Here is a 17,677-nt window from a genome sequence, read left to right on the forward strand (position 1 = left end):
ATTATCCAACCATTACAGCGAGATGATGATTTAAACTGTGATAATACACTGTGATGTAACAAATTGGTAATAATGAAGTAAAATAACTGTCGCAAACTGTTAATTAAAAAAAAATCACCCAAATGAATTAAATAAGTAAAAACATTCGGAAAAGACGTAACTATTTAATCTTGTTTAAATAAGAGACAGCCTTTGTTGTAGAGAGAAGAGATTGTCAAGTTGCCTGAGCTACCGCAAAACTAGCACTAAATACACATGGACCACGAACGGAATGGCAAATTTTTCGTGGCAATTCGCCGTGAAAAATATCGGCTTCGTGTGCTCAGGGATGAAAACCTGGTGTGTGGTTGGAAATAATGAAGCCATGTTGCATAATGTTGTCTGATATAATCAGGTAATTTCATATGATATGATACCAACTAAACAAATGATTGTTGGTAACCACATAAATTACCACATCAGCAACTAAATTGCCAAATAACCACATAGCTGGTAAATTAGGTAACCACATAATGGTGGTGGTCCCAGCATAAATCGCAACCTTCTGATAATGTTTTAGTAGCGGTTGGTTAACATAAACACCGTTGTGAAACAACCATGAAATTTTTGAACATCGTATGGCAAACTTCATGTTCAGATCTATAACATTTATCACATCACCAAGCAAATCACATGATCATACTCACGAGATTGATCAGAAAGATGAACTCCTCCAGTACATGGATGGTTGGAGAGGATGCAATCTCCTTCATTGATATCTATCGCCCTCATCTGGTACTGCACGGCATCCTGCATGGCCCCTAGGTGGCCTAGGATGTGAGAAGCGTTGGAAACAAAACGCACGAGAAGTCAAGTCGTTCCTGTCGATTCATGTAATGTTACACAATAAACAATGAGTGTTCTAATGACACAGAATGATCATAATACAATTACACCTACTCAGCTATCAACAACGTATTTACACAAGCAAGTCTTGCAATATACAAAGACTAGACAGGACTTTCAACGACTGAACCACAGATAAAATGTCAAGGGCTGAGAAATCTTGGTTCAATAAATTCGCAGAAATTAGAACAAACAAGTAAAAGCACTGTTGGACGATTATCTAGACCAGTAATATAAAATAACAAACAAGTATAAATATGACAAGTTCAAGCCAGACCATAATGTTAGTGGATATCGCTGTCCGTTGTAGAATCCTACCCATCTGTTCTGCAATGCTCATGAACCTTTGATGTCAAAGGTCAGAGGTTATAATATAGTGATGGGGTCAGTGATCCCAGTATAGCACATAACCCATAAAAGTTAATTGGGAATGACAAAAAACCCAACCACGCCTTACAGCTACCCCAATAATAATTGTATGCATTTGGTATTCAATTTCCCAGTTATTGTCATTTGGGTAAAATTGTCAGTCATAAAAATCGCTTCGAGAAATTCAGTCCACCAAATAACACTTAACAATAACAAATAATACCTATAAATTTAAAATAACGGAGAATGACAAAGAACCCAGCCACACCTTACAACTACCACAATGGTCATTGCATGCATTTGATATTCAATTTTCCAGTTATTGTCAGTTGTAAACTTGCTTCCAAAAACTGTATCTACGAAATAACATTGACCTGTGTGAAAATATAGAGAGCTGGATGGCGTCCAATTCCTTGCCAATATGCTTCGGCTTTCCCTTTCCTATCATGATGGTGACGTCACCTAAATAAGTGAATTTTCACAAAATTACAATTTCTAATCACGGCAAGCTACAATGATGTTGTCAACCTATCATGTAAGAAAAAGACTACCCTCATCAAACTCTAAGTGATGTCACCATGATGTCATAACGCAATAACTTTCTTAGTCATCTTTGCCTTGCAGTCAGATTCCACCAAGATTGTGCCATTCTTGTCGATGATGATCGCTGGACCGTGAATCACCTGACGGGTCCTCAATGAAATGGACCCTAATGTCGAGATGACCTCCATCGAAATAACTTGACATCACCTGCACAACACATGCTTTATTATGACATCACTTATTGTAATAAACAGTCAATGCATGCAGCTGACGACATGCATTTGCTCTTATGTCTGGTAAGATCTTATGCACAGAGAATCAGAGCATACTTAGATATGTAAATTTTGCCATTTTAATTAACGTTTAGTGCCAGTAGTAGCATAAGATATGACCAAGGTACCATTTGCAGCATGTTATCTTCACAATCACTTTATAAGTTACCTCGGATTGATGTGATTATGCACAGTTTGTGATTAAATAATTTGTAATAAGACAATAGCACAGCATGCACATAGGTGCAGCAAATAAAAATTAAGCATTGTTATTTAACGAAAATTTACATCATCACAAATCTTATTGTTACCTGTCGTACAACATTTGCTCCGGCAACAACATTTCCAGACACAGATTGGCGTCACAGTTAGGGAATCCCCTTTCTGTACATGTGAGGCCTGGGTGGGCCCCAGCACATTCGGGGAAGACTCAGGCAGACCACAAACATCTCCAAACGAAAAAATTGCACAGACCAGACTCTCCTCACCTCCTGTGACTGTTCTGACGTCAAGTTGTGATGAAAATGTTCAACTGTCATAGAAATCAAATAAAATAAGGGAATGTATTCCAGTGTCGGTAGAAATTATGCAAATTGAGGCAAGTACAAAGGAGACAAGTCGTCTTTCTCCAAATTTCGAAATGTCAATATTTTGCAAAAGTTAAAAATATCAAAAAGCTCGAAAAGAAAACAAGATACTCAATACAACATATACACAAAAACTTAATAAAGCATGCAGTGTCCAAACAACACATACAAATTACAAGTACTGTACATATCAGCAAATTGAAATAAAAAACACACTTTGTCCTGATGTTGACATTAACAGGAAAAATAGTACCATTGTTAAAGTTTTGTCCTAATTTAAGATTTCAAAATAAAATACCTGTGGTGCTTGTATGGTGACACCAGCTGTAGTAAACTCAAACACATGCTCATATTGCATGAAAGGTACATGCTCATACTGATACTGGATATATTAGCGGCACCATACCTTCCATGTTGTACCCAATGATAGGTTTGTCTTCAAATGACGTCATAGCGTACCACATAACGCCACCTGCTGGGCCGGATAATATTGTTCTACTTTCATTGAACCTGAGCATAGAGGAGTGTGAGATGTTATATTTTATATCAGAAGATGTAATCCCAGGATGGGCAACAGTTTTGAACTCATGGGTTGCTTTGGGTGTTGAGTTTGTACAGGCAGGCACAACCATATGCACAAATGACGTCATAATTAGTTTGAGTCGTTATTTGTTTCTATTTCTAGCTACAACAGCATGAAACAAATAAACTACTATAATTACATACAGAAGTGAGGCCTACTTGAGCTCTAGCCAGACACTAGCATAAGCGTATTTACTGTACTAAAACTAACGGAAAACTAGAAAATCAGTAAGGGGAAATTTGAGTTTTGAGTTGGCTTTAATGGGAAAGCAGATCAAAAAGGTTAGAATCGCTGCTTTAAATCAAAGTAAAAACTGATAATAAACTCATCCTTGATTAAATGTTTAAAACCATAGAAACGATAAAATAAGCAAAGACGAAAAATATAAAACCCACATTTAACGTCACTAGTGGGTAGTAGCTTAAAACAAATGCATTGTCAACTGGAAACATCAGAGTTGATCAACTTACGAGGTCGAATAATTTCAGTCTGGACTAATTTCCAATGTAAAGAAGATCTCTCCAACCCTTAGTGAGAGCAAGTGCCATTCTTTCACCTTTCCTCTCAAGGAAAGCATTTGTGGCGACCGTCGTTCCCATCCGGATGAATTCGATCTTTATCAAGTCGAGTGATTCACTCGTCATAATTTTCAACTCTATAAAACAAAATTAAACAATGTATACATAATTAGGCAGTCTATCCAGTTAAACAACATTTCTTAGCAGTGGTTTTCGCCAAGTCGACAAATGGTTAAACTTGAGGAAATGAAGGGAAGCTAAGTTTAATTAGAGACAAAATTACGGGAATATTTGTAATTAAACACTAGCAATGAAATCAAACTACATTTCATAATAATCTTTTTAGCCTCGTCAACAAAGCAAATTATTGAACTTGAAGCAACAATGAGACATATAATCATCAACAAAATTATGATAAACTTTACCATATTGGCTATATGTTTATTTTGGTCACAAACCTCTTCCATAATCCTTCGAATTCCTTCCCTGGGAGCATCGGAGTAATCTTGTGGATCGACGGACAACAGCTTCGTCACTTCGCCGCAGAGGTCGAATTGAAAATTGCTGCAGACGTCAGTCAGTTGGCAGATCTGTGAACTACTTTTTCAGCATTTGCAATGAATGCTTTCAATATCAATAATGAAGTTAGGATTATTAGTTTTCATGTCTATATACTATATAGTTATGAAATGCGTATGACTCAAGGAAAGAAACTTTTTACATCTTGTGTTTACTTTTCTGACTCAAAATTTGTTTCTTCTAAGACAGGGGCGGGCAACTTTTTCGGTCGGCGGGCCTGTTATGAGAAAATAAACTACTTGGCGGGCCGGATTCCTGAATCGATACATTAATCGTGTATTTATCCACCTATGCAAGGAACAAATCGTATTTAATGTAAACTTTAAGTTTTAAGCATAGAGACCAAAAACAGTATTTAATGAATTTATTAACAAATAATGTACTTCAATAGCTGCTGAAGTCAAAACTAAACTGGCCTAAATAGGCCTATAGTGTCGGAGTGCGTCCATTATTTTCTTTCATGCCATAATAAAAGTGAGGCACTTGCAAGGCTGCCTGTAGAGTTAGGCCGATACAAACCCAAACCAGAATAGATGCGCTGAATATCATCTGCATTCGGGTGAACACAAATACTAGGCTAACAATATTGAAACGACTATAAAATTATTATATTTCCTGTATTTATATGATCTATATTTTCTAGGTTAAACTAACCCACGGTCAATATTTCTCATACAGCCTATTGAAGGGCTTTACTAGAAAACTTCGCTTTTCAAAATCACCATTCAAATATTATTCTTTTGAAACCAAACAATTCTTCAGCAACTATATAGGCTAGGCCTATACACTGGAAAAAAGTGACCGTTATTAGGCCTAGTCCAAAATTTTTATCATTGACTTATAAGACACCGATTTCGTTCAAAAAAACATTTCCCATGCCTTATTGTGGTCAAGTACCCATAAATCTGCCTACATACAGTTTGCATCGCCTTTTTATGGCTGACTACGTCCCACCGATGCACTGGAAACAATGTTGGTTAACTAAAACCCATTATACGATGTGATTGGCATTTACTTCGTTTTAAGTGAAAGACTAGTGGCTTAATCTCATTCGTGCCATGTAATATACGAAGCCACTTGACACAGTCAGAGTTATTGACCTAACAGTTGCTGTTATCGCGATAAATATCACATTAATATTGAGATGGTGACATTTCGTCACTGTTTAAAAACTGTCTCATTCGTGCAATGCCGTAAGTTTATGAACGTTTCCACTAAATGCAAGGTTGAACAAGGTCGAAACAACTTAAAAGTACTCCTGTGTAAGTACAGTAGGCGGACATTTTTACAAATTTCATTACCCAAATTTCTTTCCTCGAAATATAAAGAGGTTTCTTTTTAATAATCTGGGAATGCCAACCCGCACAAGTGCTACGATTATTTGATTCATTTTTCAATTACAAATACGACATTTATGCTAACAATCACAAAAAATATGTTCAAAATAACCTAAATTTAAGCTAAAATATGTGGTTCCTAACTATATAATAACAAATGTTATGTACTTTGTTAGAACAAATTCAAACATAAATAAAATCAAATAAACCCACGAAAATCAATTATTTGAGGAATTAAAAGTTTACTGTTCAACTTATAACATGAAAAATCTGTGGACTCTCAATATGTGAATATTTAATTTCAAACAGTTCATTTTGGCAATTTCGTAGCGTAAGTATTTAAGACCTCGTCCTCTGGAATCACTACATACTTTCTAACAAGAGACACGTACATAGTTTCACACAACATTACCAATTCTAGTCTCCCAAAATCAGGAAGACCATCTCTAACATATGTAGCAACAAAACACCGAATGTTATATTTGTGATAAATATATCAAATTAATGTAATATAAAATTGTGTACGACATAGAATTCTCATCTATCGAATCAGTGAAGCATAAAACTGCGTGACGTAATCTATTGCTTCCCTGTTACTGTGCGTGCATTACGAGTCATCACTTATCAGTCGTATGTTTAACGTCGCAACATGTCTTTATGCTGTTGCTGTTACAATGTTTTATTCTGATTTATTCGTTCAATGAAGCTTCAATTAAATCAGAATATATAGTTGTCGAGGTGTACAATTAATTCTAAGATCAAGAAAAGCGAAACAACGACCTGAGACTCATTCACTTCGAGGACATTAAACTATTTAACAAAGAAACATTGTAATTGAAGTGGTCGCCCTTACAGGCTAAGGAACGATAAACAATCATTTCATTACATATTTTTTATATACCGTAAATTTCTATCCATCGAAAGTACGAACGATTGTGTGGCATGACGCTGAGAAAATTGAACACATCGGCAGAAAAATTGTTAAACAGATGAACTTTTGGTCCCAGAGTATACTTGGACGCAAATAAATTTTCGTCTTGCAACAGCATACAGAGGTGACGTTGGTGCTTTTCCGCCAAAATCTTTTGGATGTTTTTTAATGAGGCTTTGCTAGTTAAAACTTGAAGAAAGAGTGCTCGCCTCAAACCGCATGCCCCATGTTCTTTCAGAGGAAGCAAGGGTTTCTATAAATGGTTTGGTGACACTTAATCACGCGACACTTAATCACGCGACGCTTAATCACCGACACATAATCACTAGGACACTTAATCACCGACACATAATCACTAGGACATTTAATCACGCGACATTTAATCTCACATTTACAATTTTTATTTACATTTACAATTTACAGCAATGTTATGCATGGGAAATGTAAGCAACTGCACGAAGATAGACTAAAATCTCGCTTGACAGATACCGGTCAACTGTGTTTTGCACACGCAGTTTCAGTGCCTTGTACCGCATTGGAATAGAAGGTTGAGTACCAGCAATTCCTTGCAGAAACGTTGCACGTTGCATTTGGTCACGTTGTGACAATAGAATAATGTTAGATATTACATAGGTTATACGTAGCAATGCAAAATGACATGTTATTTCCTGATTGGCTAATGTGTTTGTATAAAAACTAAGGTTTGGTTAAAATCTCCCCTTCTTGTCTCTACACATAATATCAGTTTTACCTTCTGGACTGTTCATTACTGAATTAGAGTTATAGTTTTGTTTAAATGTGAAAAGATGATGAAAATGTTTCTATTGTGATACAACTTACTTCGGACAATATAACAATTAGACTTTATGGAGCTGGTGTTGATTTAAAGAAACATTATAGAGAAAGCCGGCGCAACGGAGTCAAAGACAATTGTCGGGGAGTTCTAAAAGAAAGACTTTGGATTTAGGCCAACCTTAAAAGCAATGCACATCGCCATCCCCACAGAGAGATGAATTGCTGAATTTTCCCCACGCTTTTCCGACATCCAAGTAATTATGTGTCGCGTGATTAAGTATCCAAGTCGCGTGATTAAATGTCCTAGTGATTAAGTGTCGGTGATTAAGCGTCGCGTGATTAAGTGTCGGTACACCTTTATGCATAGTTCTCTAAAAAGTTGAAAGATTTGAGTGGTATCATGGATTAAGGTGGTATCATGGATCATGCTCACCGAAGCTCTTGACCAAAGTACCATCAAAACGTTAAACCGTAAAATACAATGTTAGTTGCATGTAAATATGCATGTACTTGTTACAGTGTAAATTGTAAATGTAAATAAACATTGTAAATGTGTGATTAAACGTCGCGTGATTAAATGTCCTAGTGATTATGTATCGCGTGATTAAGTGTCGCGTGATTAAGTGTCGCGTGATTAAGTGTCCTAGTGATCATGTGTCGGTGATTAAGCGTCGCATGATTAAGCGTCGCGTGATTAAGTGTCACCAAACCTGCATAAACTATTGCGGCTAATGACTACATGCAGACAAACAAACTATTCACGAATAAAGGAATTGAGGAAAGTGGATAGACCTGGAGTATATTTAGACGAAAAGAATAAAGCCTCAAAATAAGTTGGAGCGTATCCAACAATCCAACCAATAAAAAACAAAATTGTGGATGACGTCTTACATAAGTCTCTAATAATAATACTTTCTTTTCAAACACCGCACTGTACGAGATGGACCCTTGGTTACGAAACTTCGCTTTCAAGAATGGTTTGCATCAAACTTTCATTAAAGGAATTGAAGCTTCGTTGGCAATTCTGTTTTAATTAAATACATCAAATACATTTAGCAGTATACGAAGTATATCGACATAGTATAGGTAGTATATCGTAGTATATGTTATATTGCGCCAAATGTAGCCTATCAGACACAAGCAATGCAAACAGGGACACCGAAATTCTCAGCATTGCTTAATAGCTCTAAATTTATTTCTAAATTTCCATGAAATTAAAGAAGTACTTACTTTTTGACAATATAATACCGACCCTTAAGACCATTTTAACGCACTGTTTCCTAGACTGCGTAAAGCGGGTTTAGATTGTCGCTGCAAGGGAACGTTAACAGGTTTAATACGTTTAATAGGTTGGCGATATGGCGCGCACCGGCTTTCTTATATCCTGTTGTTGAATCAGTCGCCCACCACTTACCGGCAAACTTTGGTCGTACGAACTGGAATATAAGTATTTTAGCTTCAGTGAATCCTGGATCTATTCTTGTCAGTACCATAATTATGTTTCACCATTTTTAATATAGTGAACGACATAATACAATATTGTGACGACAAAGTGAGTGAACGACGTAATACACCATTAACTTAAAACAACATTTAACTTTAAAAATGTTTGACTTGTCAGTGAATACAGTTCATCATATATAGTCTATACATGATGAACTATACAGTATAGCCTATACCAGTGGTCCTCAACCTTTTTTTCTCCGCGGACCGGTCTACGTTTGATAATTCTACCGCGACCCACTAAAAGGGTGGGGGAGAAAAATACTCTTAAATACTGGCTAAATAACCCCAGCCTGTGAAAATAAAAGTTTGCGCGCCTCCTAAAAAACTTAATGTAACAAACTTACTCTCCTGATTAAAGGGCATCGGGCAGTTAGAATGGGCAAGGGATACTAAATTAGGGATACTAAGACTAGCTGATACACTCAAGATAAAAATTCAAGAATTTTAGCATAACAAGGGCTTGTGATGTAATAAACTAAGGTTATTATGCGATAAAATGGCCTCTCCAGACAATCGATTTCGAGAACTCAAGCGTGCCTACGCAACAAAAGGGGTTCCCACACTAATTAACAGTACCCCATGCGGAACGGTACCAACTGACCTACGGACCGGTACTGGTCCGCGGACCGGGGGTTGGGGACCACTGGCCTATACCACGTGTAAGACCTAATGCCAGCTAAGTGCCAGTGCTAAGTGATACTTGGAACCAGGCTTAAATTTTCTTAAGAGGTTCACAACAAAAGTGTGTAGTTTTAATCTAATAAGTGCGTAGCACTCAGTACACATGCCTACATTAGTTTAGATATTTTCTGCAAAAGATGTTCTTCAAGGGGCCCGATGAGAAGCCAAAAAAATGAATTTTTAAGCTCTTATTAATGCCGAAATTTGCTGAACAGCGCCGTCACCCGAAGATGGCATAAGCACAGCATAAGTCGTTTGATGCACTGATGCCCACAAGGTGTATAAAGTTTGTGATAAAATTGCTGGAAGAGCTTTGATTGGAATAATCACTCGACAAAATTAAAGCAACTTAAAAAATTGAATTAAAAAAAAAAAAATACGTTCTTATAAAAACACATATATATATATACGTATATACAAAGACCTGCGGAAGGGATACGTGAAATATACATTGCAATCCTGCCAATAAATCTTGATTTTCAAAACCTGGATTGTAATTTTGTATAAGTAAGTCATATTTATTTTATAAACCACGATTTCTGAGCGTCTAGTTGTGAGCTTGTTCTTGCAAACGAGAACTTGTCAAGTCTATAACTATGAAAGAGGTCGTTTGCGTCGTTATTGTTCCGGTTTAGGCTTTTCATTTAAAACGAAACTTCTTCGGACCAAATATATAATAGAATATAATAACATATAATATTTCACAATAGTGAATGTAAGTCTCTGCAGACTTTGACTTGCAAAGGATTGTACAAAACCATTCGCATCATGAATGGATGTGAAGGATTATTATTACACGGAGTAGGCTATAAATTTACTTCCAACGCTGCGGTTGAACGTACCGTCGGTTTGATCGCAGCATTCTTGGTCAACTTGCAAAAGGCGAGTGATGTCTATATCTTGCTGTTTCGACGTACTGGTAAACCTGGTTTAATTTGCATAGACTGTCTTCTAACTGCACAGTTGCACGCAAGCCATTGAGTTTACACGTGTACTCCACGAAATAGATATGGTTGCGATAAAGCGATGGTGGAGCGAACGAGGACTCTCGGAAACGTTCAGTTCTTCTACTATTCAGCATCAGCTGAAGGAGCAGCACAGTTAGTCCCGGGTTGAGCGAGTGATCAACTACTTCGACGACTGCAAACGTCACAAAGATCGCTCAGTCAGATTTTGGAGGTCTCAACATCCGGATGACGACAAAGCCCTCTCATTGAAAGATTAACTGAGAGCCAGCTGGTTCTACTGCGCACGTGCAAGATCTCTATGAGCTTTTATGAGGTTTGAAGGCGAGCGCTATATCAGTTTATTGGTTAATTTAAAAATTGTTTCGACAAAACTAATGGTGAGGAAGTTGTAAGTAAATATGCGGGTAATGGAAAAGTGTCTTGACGTAATTTGATGTAAATACCTCATCAACATTAAAATGTATTTGATTTTGTTTAAGCTCTACCAACTGGTCGACGAGTATCGGCAATGAATTTTGAGTAATTGTGCTGTCGATGACGACAACGTAGGACAATAAATGAACATTGCAAAACATGGCTGCTGGAGATGGAGATTGTTGCAGCCCAAATAGTCTGTCAAAGTACAACGAACTTTTACCTCAGCGGTCCGATCTTATCGTTCGCCTCGATGTTTCGCTTTGCTGCGGGGTACACTAAAGAATATCATCTAATTTAGAGAGCTGTTTATCTTTGAATGGGATTCCGGCGACCTCGAATTTCTTCGCCAGACGAAGAACATTGAGCTCATGCAGAAGACTGGGGTGAGAATGCCATCGCAAGCGGCCGTCAGCAAAGACGAAATGGCCCAGAATTGTCTTCGCAAAACCAGAGGCATCACTGTCACGACTTCAAAGGTGGAAGCCTTGGTCGATCTTTCAGCTTCCCGATGGATGTTTTTGGAGTTGTCATCCTAAAAGAGGAAATCTTTGAGATCTTACAAAAGCAAACGTATCAATTATTACGCATCCAGGACCTCGACGAGTCTCGCTTTACACCTTAACTGGCCATCGTGAAAAGGTCGGGGTATAACTGCCAGTTTTTCGCTGCGCAAGAGAGTCAACTTCCCTGGAGAGTCTTTATTTCCACCTCAATAGGTTTATACCAAGTGTGTGTGCTCGCTAATGTTAAATTATAAATAATTACGCAACCAACGTAACCACGTAACGGAGCTCCTGTCACAAACGTTTGCTACAAATTACGTTATTTCGCAATCTACTTTTTTGGTACATTCTATGCACACAAACCATCGTTAAATGGCTTTTTATCTCTATGCATTCTCTGTGTAAATACAATTGAAATGCGACATTTGCACTCGGCTCTTTGCCCACTTTGACGATTTTCAAAGCCGGACAATAGCAGAAAACAATGTTGATGACGTGTCGTCATAACAGTCCGTTGATAACTATTGCTACGAACATAAACCGAGTATGGAAATATGGCAGTGACGCTGCTAAGCTGCTAAAGTGATATCAGACTGCACAAAGCCCCCGACAAATATCGCTTTCGCGTCTCATGCAAAAGTAGATCACACACAACATCGACAAACTTACGACTGACGATACAAACTCAGTTCATTGTTGTCAGCTTAAAGAAAAGTGTTTGTATGGAACCACCAAAACAAGGTTCTGACATGCTGCTGTGCTTTGTGTCGCGTATTCTGTTGTTTATTTTTCGCTACATAAAATGATGTTCTTACAGCAGTCCATAAACCTAAAACACTTTCAATCCAAACATCTCTTGCCCATTTGTGCGTTCATAGCGTTGTTTGTGCAGAAAAAGAGCGAATAACCTCTTATAGGGAAAGCGCTCGTGGTTCCGTTCCGACGTTGACAAAAGAGCGACTTCTCGCGATCGTCACTAAAGAATAGGAGTGCGCTCGAATGCTCGTGCCTTAATATGGGAGTAATAGAGTATAGAGTTCATCTCCAGGCTTTAAGCAGTTTTTCAAGAGTAACAAGCAAACCTTTTTCGCTCCACTTTCGCGTTTTGATAGGAGCTTACAGTGGGCAAACGCTGGTATTTTAAAGCGGGCTTTAAAACAATTTCCACCACTATTCAACGCAATTCAAAATACGTCACTGTTTCTTAACCTGGTTGTCATTAGCACTTAGTTTAAGCAAAGACGCAGTTTCTTTCCGCATCTCAGGGACACATAACAGCGACTGCTTTCGTAAACTTGCAGCCGAACAACTCGTAGCGAAAGTTGCAGCAGGAAGTTAATCCCATGATATAACTCTGTGTGTTTGATGTCTTGCCCCAACTACACGCCGAGCTGTTATTATTATTACTGCTGTTATTTGTCTGCGTCAAGTTGATATAAAAATTTTGGTAGCTTATATTTCTGTTAATCATTGGTTACAAGGTAGAGGCATCATTCGAGGCGGATGCTTTCTTAGCCTACAAGTCATAGTACCAGTCTCATTAGATTTGAGCAGATATAAGCAATTTAGAGCTGAACCCTACAAATCAATTAGCGATGATAAAAACTTACATATAACGCTTGGGCAGAAATATCATGCTAAAAATATTGACACAAAACCAATTTCTGTCTTACAACAAACTTTATTTCCACAAAACTCACTCTGGATATTTCAAATCACAAAAATCAGCAAATCTAAAATATTACAGCAAATTCACCATTCAACATAATGCAGTGAATATTAATTTGAATAAACATGTCTAACAACTACAATTATGACATCACTATTAGTTTATGTACAAATATAAATCAATTTTATCAACGAATTGGTAAATCTGTAGATGGCGCATCGGGTTGAGCGATCGCTCGATGCCGCAGGGGTCCGTCGTTCGAATCCCGCCCACGACGCAATTCCTTTTATAAAAGTGAATCGATGTGAAGAAGGAATTTTATCAGAATTTAATTAAAATAGAATTTCGGTTTAAAAATGAAACCTACTTACCATTATTACGTCAGGAGTGCTTGCGCGGAGTGAGTATGACGTAATTACCTTCGTCATCAAGACCAACACCAACTCGCAACCGCTATAAATTAAAAATTTTGTTTAAACTTAAATTTCTGTGCAAAGTTCAAGTTGACACAAACATGACAAGATATAAAGAATACCGAGTCATGAAGCTGGTCAAGGGCGAGTTGAATTTCTTGAATCTCGCTCGAATTTGCGGAGAATCTTCCAACTCCGAAGCAACCAGACATGCCGATTTTGTTTCTACAATTTTTGTTTCCAATCATGCCGAGATATCCTTCAATTTTAGCGAAAAATTCTGGTCCTGGAATGTCTTTGATTATGTTGCCCATGATGTTCAACTCTTTTACCTGCAGATGAAATGTTTGTAAACTACAACCTGGTGTATTGATGAAGCTAATATATTACTACATACAAGTTAATATTACCATTAATTGGTTAATAACTAACCAGCACCACTTGGTCAGATTTAGGCCTAGCCTACTGGTCCAACACAAATTCTTGGTTTTTGAATTAAATAGAAATAATTTTGAGCGACCAATTAAAACCAGTATCGAGTATTAGTTGAAGAAACAAATCCTGATAATAAGTTCGCAAAAATATTTTCAGTTTTAAAAAAATTGAAACTTTTCTGTTGACCCAAAAATTAACCGGTACATGCCAGGCTAAAACTGATCCAACAAAATTTTGTCATTTTTTCATTAAAAAGAAGGAATTTTAAGCGACCAAGTTTATCGCAGATTCCACATTTCTTGTAGATTCAAGTAATCACTAAACCGTCGCAAAATTATTCTGCAATTTTATATAAATTAGCACAAAATGTCCGACCTACACTGCCCAGTAATCTCAACAAACTGCCTTGAAAAATATCTTCGTACTAGCCATTATGACGTCATAAAAACAAATGTAAACAATTTATTATGACGTCATATGCTGTTCTAAGCAAACGATAAAAAGTTGAATAAATCGTCAAACCTTTCCAGGCATCTCAGAGATCGCCGAAATTAATCTTTCCACATCACCAGGGGAGAAGCATTCGTTCAGACCAAGCCCCTTTAACTCCTTTCGTTGTTTTCTTAAAACGTCACAAAAGATCGCGGCTTCCGATGATGACAATTTCAATCCATAAAGACTCATCTCTGTTGGAAAGCGCAGTGACGCCATATTGAAGAGTTCCATGTCGCTGGATTCGTTTAATTCGCATAAAAGCGAAATATATCTGCGTTGGTCGTCATCTAAACAACCATAACAGTTAATTATTTACCGGTTGTAGTTCGCCGCGTTATGGAAATAAATTTAAGACGGAAATTTTTCATGTTTAGGCAACAAAGTCAAGTTGAAAGCGAAAACTTACTTTTCTTTAAATTATCTGTTTGGGACGAATTAAAAACAGAATCAGGCATTTTAAACTGAAGATAAACTCAATACAACAACCAGAACTGATCTAAATGACATGTGGCCTATTTAGCCGGCAAATATTTTCACCAGAATTACCGGCAGCCTACTAAGCTAGGCTCTGTACACTAGCACTGGCAATATGTTTGCAATAGACATGTAAATTACAAAACTTACTTTTACTTGGCCTAGTAGGCTGCTGTACTAATCTACCAGTGATTATGTGGAAATATTTCCCGGCTAAATAGGCCACATGTCATTTCAATCAAGTTTCACAAAATATTATCACACAAATATTTTCACAGCACCACCAGTCTGTCAGCAGCCTTACTGTACTAGGCCAAGTAAAGATAAGTTTTGAAATTCAACAGAAATGTGTGTTCTGCTGCTTATAGGCCTAATGCTTGTCTATGGCAAATAATACATAACATGCACATGCAGTTTATTGAAATATTTGCAGATTTAGGACAAAGTCAGAAAATAAACTTACGTGACCAATCTTGCAGTTTCTCAAATCGTACCAGCTGTGACTTTAGTGCTTCTATCCAAATCCTCCTCTTCTCAGCAACATCTGGAAATAAATTATTATCCAGCTTAATACTGACAGGTGACAAATGTGGAGCACAAAGCAAAGCTCATTAACTTGATGAACTTGATTTCATTTGCATGAAAATTCAAACAATTTAAGGCAACTTAAATTAATAAAATGCATGTAAACTACTAACAGTAACTGAAGTGTACCTTTGTTTCCCAGAGCATAATTAGTACTAATTATCTCAACACCTGAAGTTGTCTAACTCAATGCCTTTTCAACTCAAGATATGATTTTAACTTTAGCGTATCACATTTAAGAACTTCAGCTGAAGGTTATTCTCAATATAAGCAACAACAAATGGAAACAACTGTTATGTGAACAATTTAAGAAACTAAACTAAGTGAGACAAAAGCAGTTGTAGAGCTCCACAAGGCTAGTGTACTAAGCCAAGAATATCAGACTTAAACAGATATAGCAGTAGCACAGCAACAAACATGGGTGCTACATCTAATAACATCATCATGCTGTGTAATAGGCTACTTCTATCCATTCTTACTGTTATCTGATAAAACTTATCACATCAATAATTTACAAAAAAGAGTCTTTGTAAAAGATGATAAATGATTGCAACTATTATACCCCAGTCATGTGTTTATGGTTATTTGCAGCCAATTTTACCAGCCTATTATAACTGGAAGTAGGTTGATTGGTCCTTTTACTTTGTGCTAATAGGTTAACCACTTTTCGATGTTATTATTATGCAATTGTGTTTAAGTTCTTGGACCTAAGACAACAATGTCCATAAAAACCATCAAAGCTTTGGTAAAATATGAACAGAGCTTTCACATTGGAACATTTCTGAAAGCAGTAACCTAGGAAATTTAGCTTGAACGTCATAACATTTATTATATGCGAGTTTTGCAGTTTGTTAGCCAGTACAGTGTGCTAAAATATACAGTAGCTTAAAATGTGGGCAAAGACAAAGCAAAAATGATTAAAAAGGATTTTGATTGTAGCTCTGTAGTTGCAACTGATATGAAAGTATATTTACCGGTAGCCTTACATAGGCTAACTACACAAACTACTCAGAAAAATATTCATATTTCGTTTTACATCCTACCAGATTCTTCACTATGTTTTTGATACACTGAAACATGCCCTAAACTTCGACAACTTTTCTTGGAATATTACTAAGTTTTAGTCAGACATAAAACGTAAGTTTTTCACATATATGCTTATTAGTTATTACCGGTACTTTACCACAAGTTTCGGCTTCAGCATTACCCTTGTCCTGTGGTGATGACGGGATTATTCAGACGCCATGTAACCTCCATACCCCATTAACAGTGATAGTGTCCATCTTAACTGCGCAACGTTTACTTTTAGAGTATAACTAAAATTTAAACAGCTGTGCAAGTAGCAGTTACAGTTAACTTCATCAATTGCAGGTCTGGATCAGTTTGATACAAAATGAAAACAATGAATGAGCAGAGCTTTCACATTGGAACACTTCTGAAAGCAGTAACCCAGGAACTTTAGCTTGACAGTTATAACATCTATTATAAATTCAAGTTTTGCAATTTGTTAGCCGGTAGTGTGCTAAAATTTACAGTCACCTAAAATGTGGGCAAAGACAAAGCAAGGCAAAAATTGATGTTCAATGATGATTAAAAAGGATGGCAATGGCAAAAATGATTAAAAATGGCAAAAATGATTAAAAAGGATCGTAAATGTAGTTCTGTAGTTGCAAATTACACGAAAATTTGTTTACCCGTAGCCTATACATAGGCCAACTACTGCACTCAAACTTGTCAGAAAATTATTCATATTTTGTTTTACATCCTACTAAATTCTTTAGCCTGCTATGTTTCTTATGCACTGAAACATGCCGTAATATTCGGCAACTTTTCTTGGAATATTACTAAGTTTTAGTCAGACATAAAACGTAAGTTTTTCACATATATGCTTATTACCGGTACTTTACCACAAGTTCCGGCTTTAGCATTACCCTTGTCCTGTGGTGATGACGGGATTATTCAGACGCCACGTAATCTTCATACCTCATTAACTGTGATAGTGTCCATCTTAACTTCGCAACGTTTACTTTTAGAGTATAACTAAAATTTTAAACAGTTGTGCAAGTAGCAGTTACAGTTAACTTCATCAATTGCAGGTCTGGATCAGTTTGATACAAAATGACAACAATGAA

At 36.9% G+C, this 17,677-nt stretch overlaps 2 protein-coding genes across 5 annotated transcripts; both read right to left on the minus strand.

Annotated features, from left to right (window-relative positions):
• Positions 1-1,637: 1,637 nt before the first annotated feature.
• LOC143453393 (5-oxoprolinase-like) lies at positions 1,638-5,328 on the minus strand. Of its 4 annotated transcripts, none has more exons than XR_013115168.1 (6): positions 4,216-5,328; positions 3,710-3,894; positions 3,063-3,166; positions 2,381-2,601; positions 1,806-2,004; positions 1,638-1,716 (listed from the first exon to the last, which is right to left on the minus strand). XR_013115168.1 is itself a non-coding variant. In XM_076954730.1 (4 exons), the coding sequence occupies exons 1-2, from the start codon at positions 3,304-3,306 to the stop codon at positions 2,438-2,440; spliced, it is 408 nt and encodes a 135-aa protein (XP_076810845.1). In that variant the 5' UTR covers positions 3,307-3,583; the 3' UTR covers positions 1,638-1,716; positions 1,806-2,004; positions 2,381-2,437. The 4 variants fall into 4 exon arrangements, 1 of the variants encoding a protein (XP_076810845.1); XR_013115167.1 differs by having other exon boundaries at positions 2,955-3,166; XR_013115166.1 differs by having other exon boundaries at positions 2,381-3,166.
• A 7,879-nt stretch (positions 5,329-13,207) lies between these two features.
• On the minus strand, positions 13,208-14,775 carry LOC143453385 (uncharacterized). The gene is made up of 4 exons (XM_076954716.1): positions 14,514-14,775; positions 13,679-13,888; positions 13,515-13,596; positions 13,208-13,426 (listed from the first exon to the last, which is right to left on the minus strand). The coding sequence occupies exons 1-3, from the start codon at positions 14,715-14,717 to the stop codon at positions 13,525-13,527; spliced, it is 486 nt and encodes a 161-aa protein (XP_076810831.1). The 5' UTR covers positions 14,718-14,775; the 3' UTR covers positions 13,208-13,426; positions 13,515-13,524.
• Between the last annotated feature and the right edge of the window lie 2,902 nt (positions 14,776-17,677).

Source organism: Clavelina lepadiformis, chromosome 4 (assembly GCF_947623445.1).
Source record: "Clavelina lepadiformis chromosome 4, kaClaLepa1.1, whole genome shotgun sequence".
NCBI classification, from domain to species: Eukaryota; Metazoa; Chordata; class Ascidiacea; order Aplousobranchia; family Clavelinidae; genus Clavelina; species Clavelina lepadiformis.

Coding starts and splice junctions, on each gene's coding strand:
- LOC143453393 (XM_076954730.1), bottom strand. CDS start 3,306: ATGACGTCATTTGTGCATATGGTTGTGCCTGCCTGTACAAACTCAACA. Junction 2,602..3,062: donor CATTGGGTACAACATGGAAG/GTATGGTGCCGC, acceptor TTTCTATGACAG/TTGAACATTTTCATCACAAC.
- LOC143453385 (XM_076954716.1), bottom strand. CDS start 14,717: ATGGAACTCTTCAATATGGCGTCACTGCGCTTTCCAACAGAGATGAGT. Junction 13,889..14,513: donor TCTCTGAGATGCCTGGAAAG/GTTTGACGATTT, acceptor TTTCATCTGCAG/GTAAAAGAGTTGAACATCAT. Junction 13,597..13,678: donor TTGACCAGCTTCATGACTCG/GTATTCTTTATA, acceptor TTTAATTTATAG/CGGTTGCGAGTTGGTGTTGG.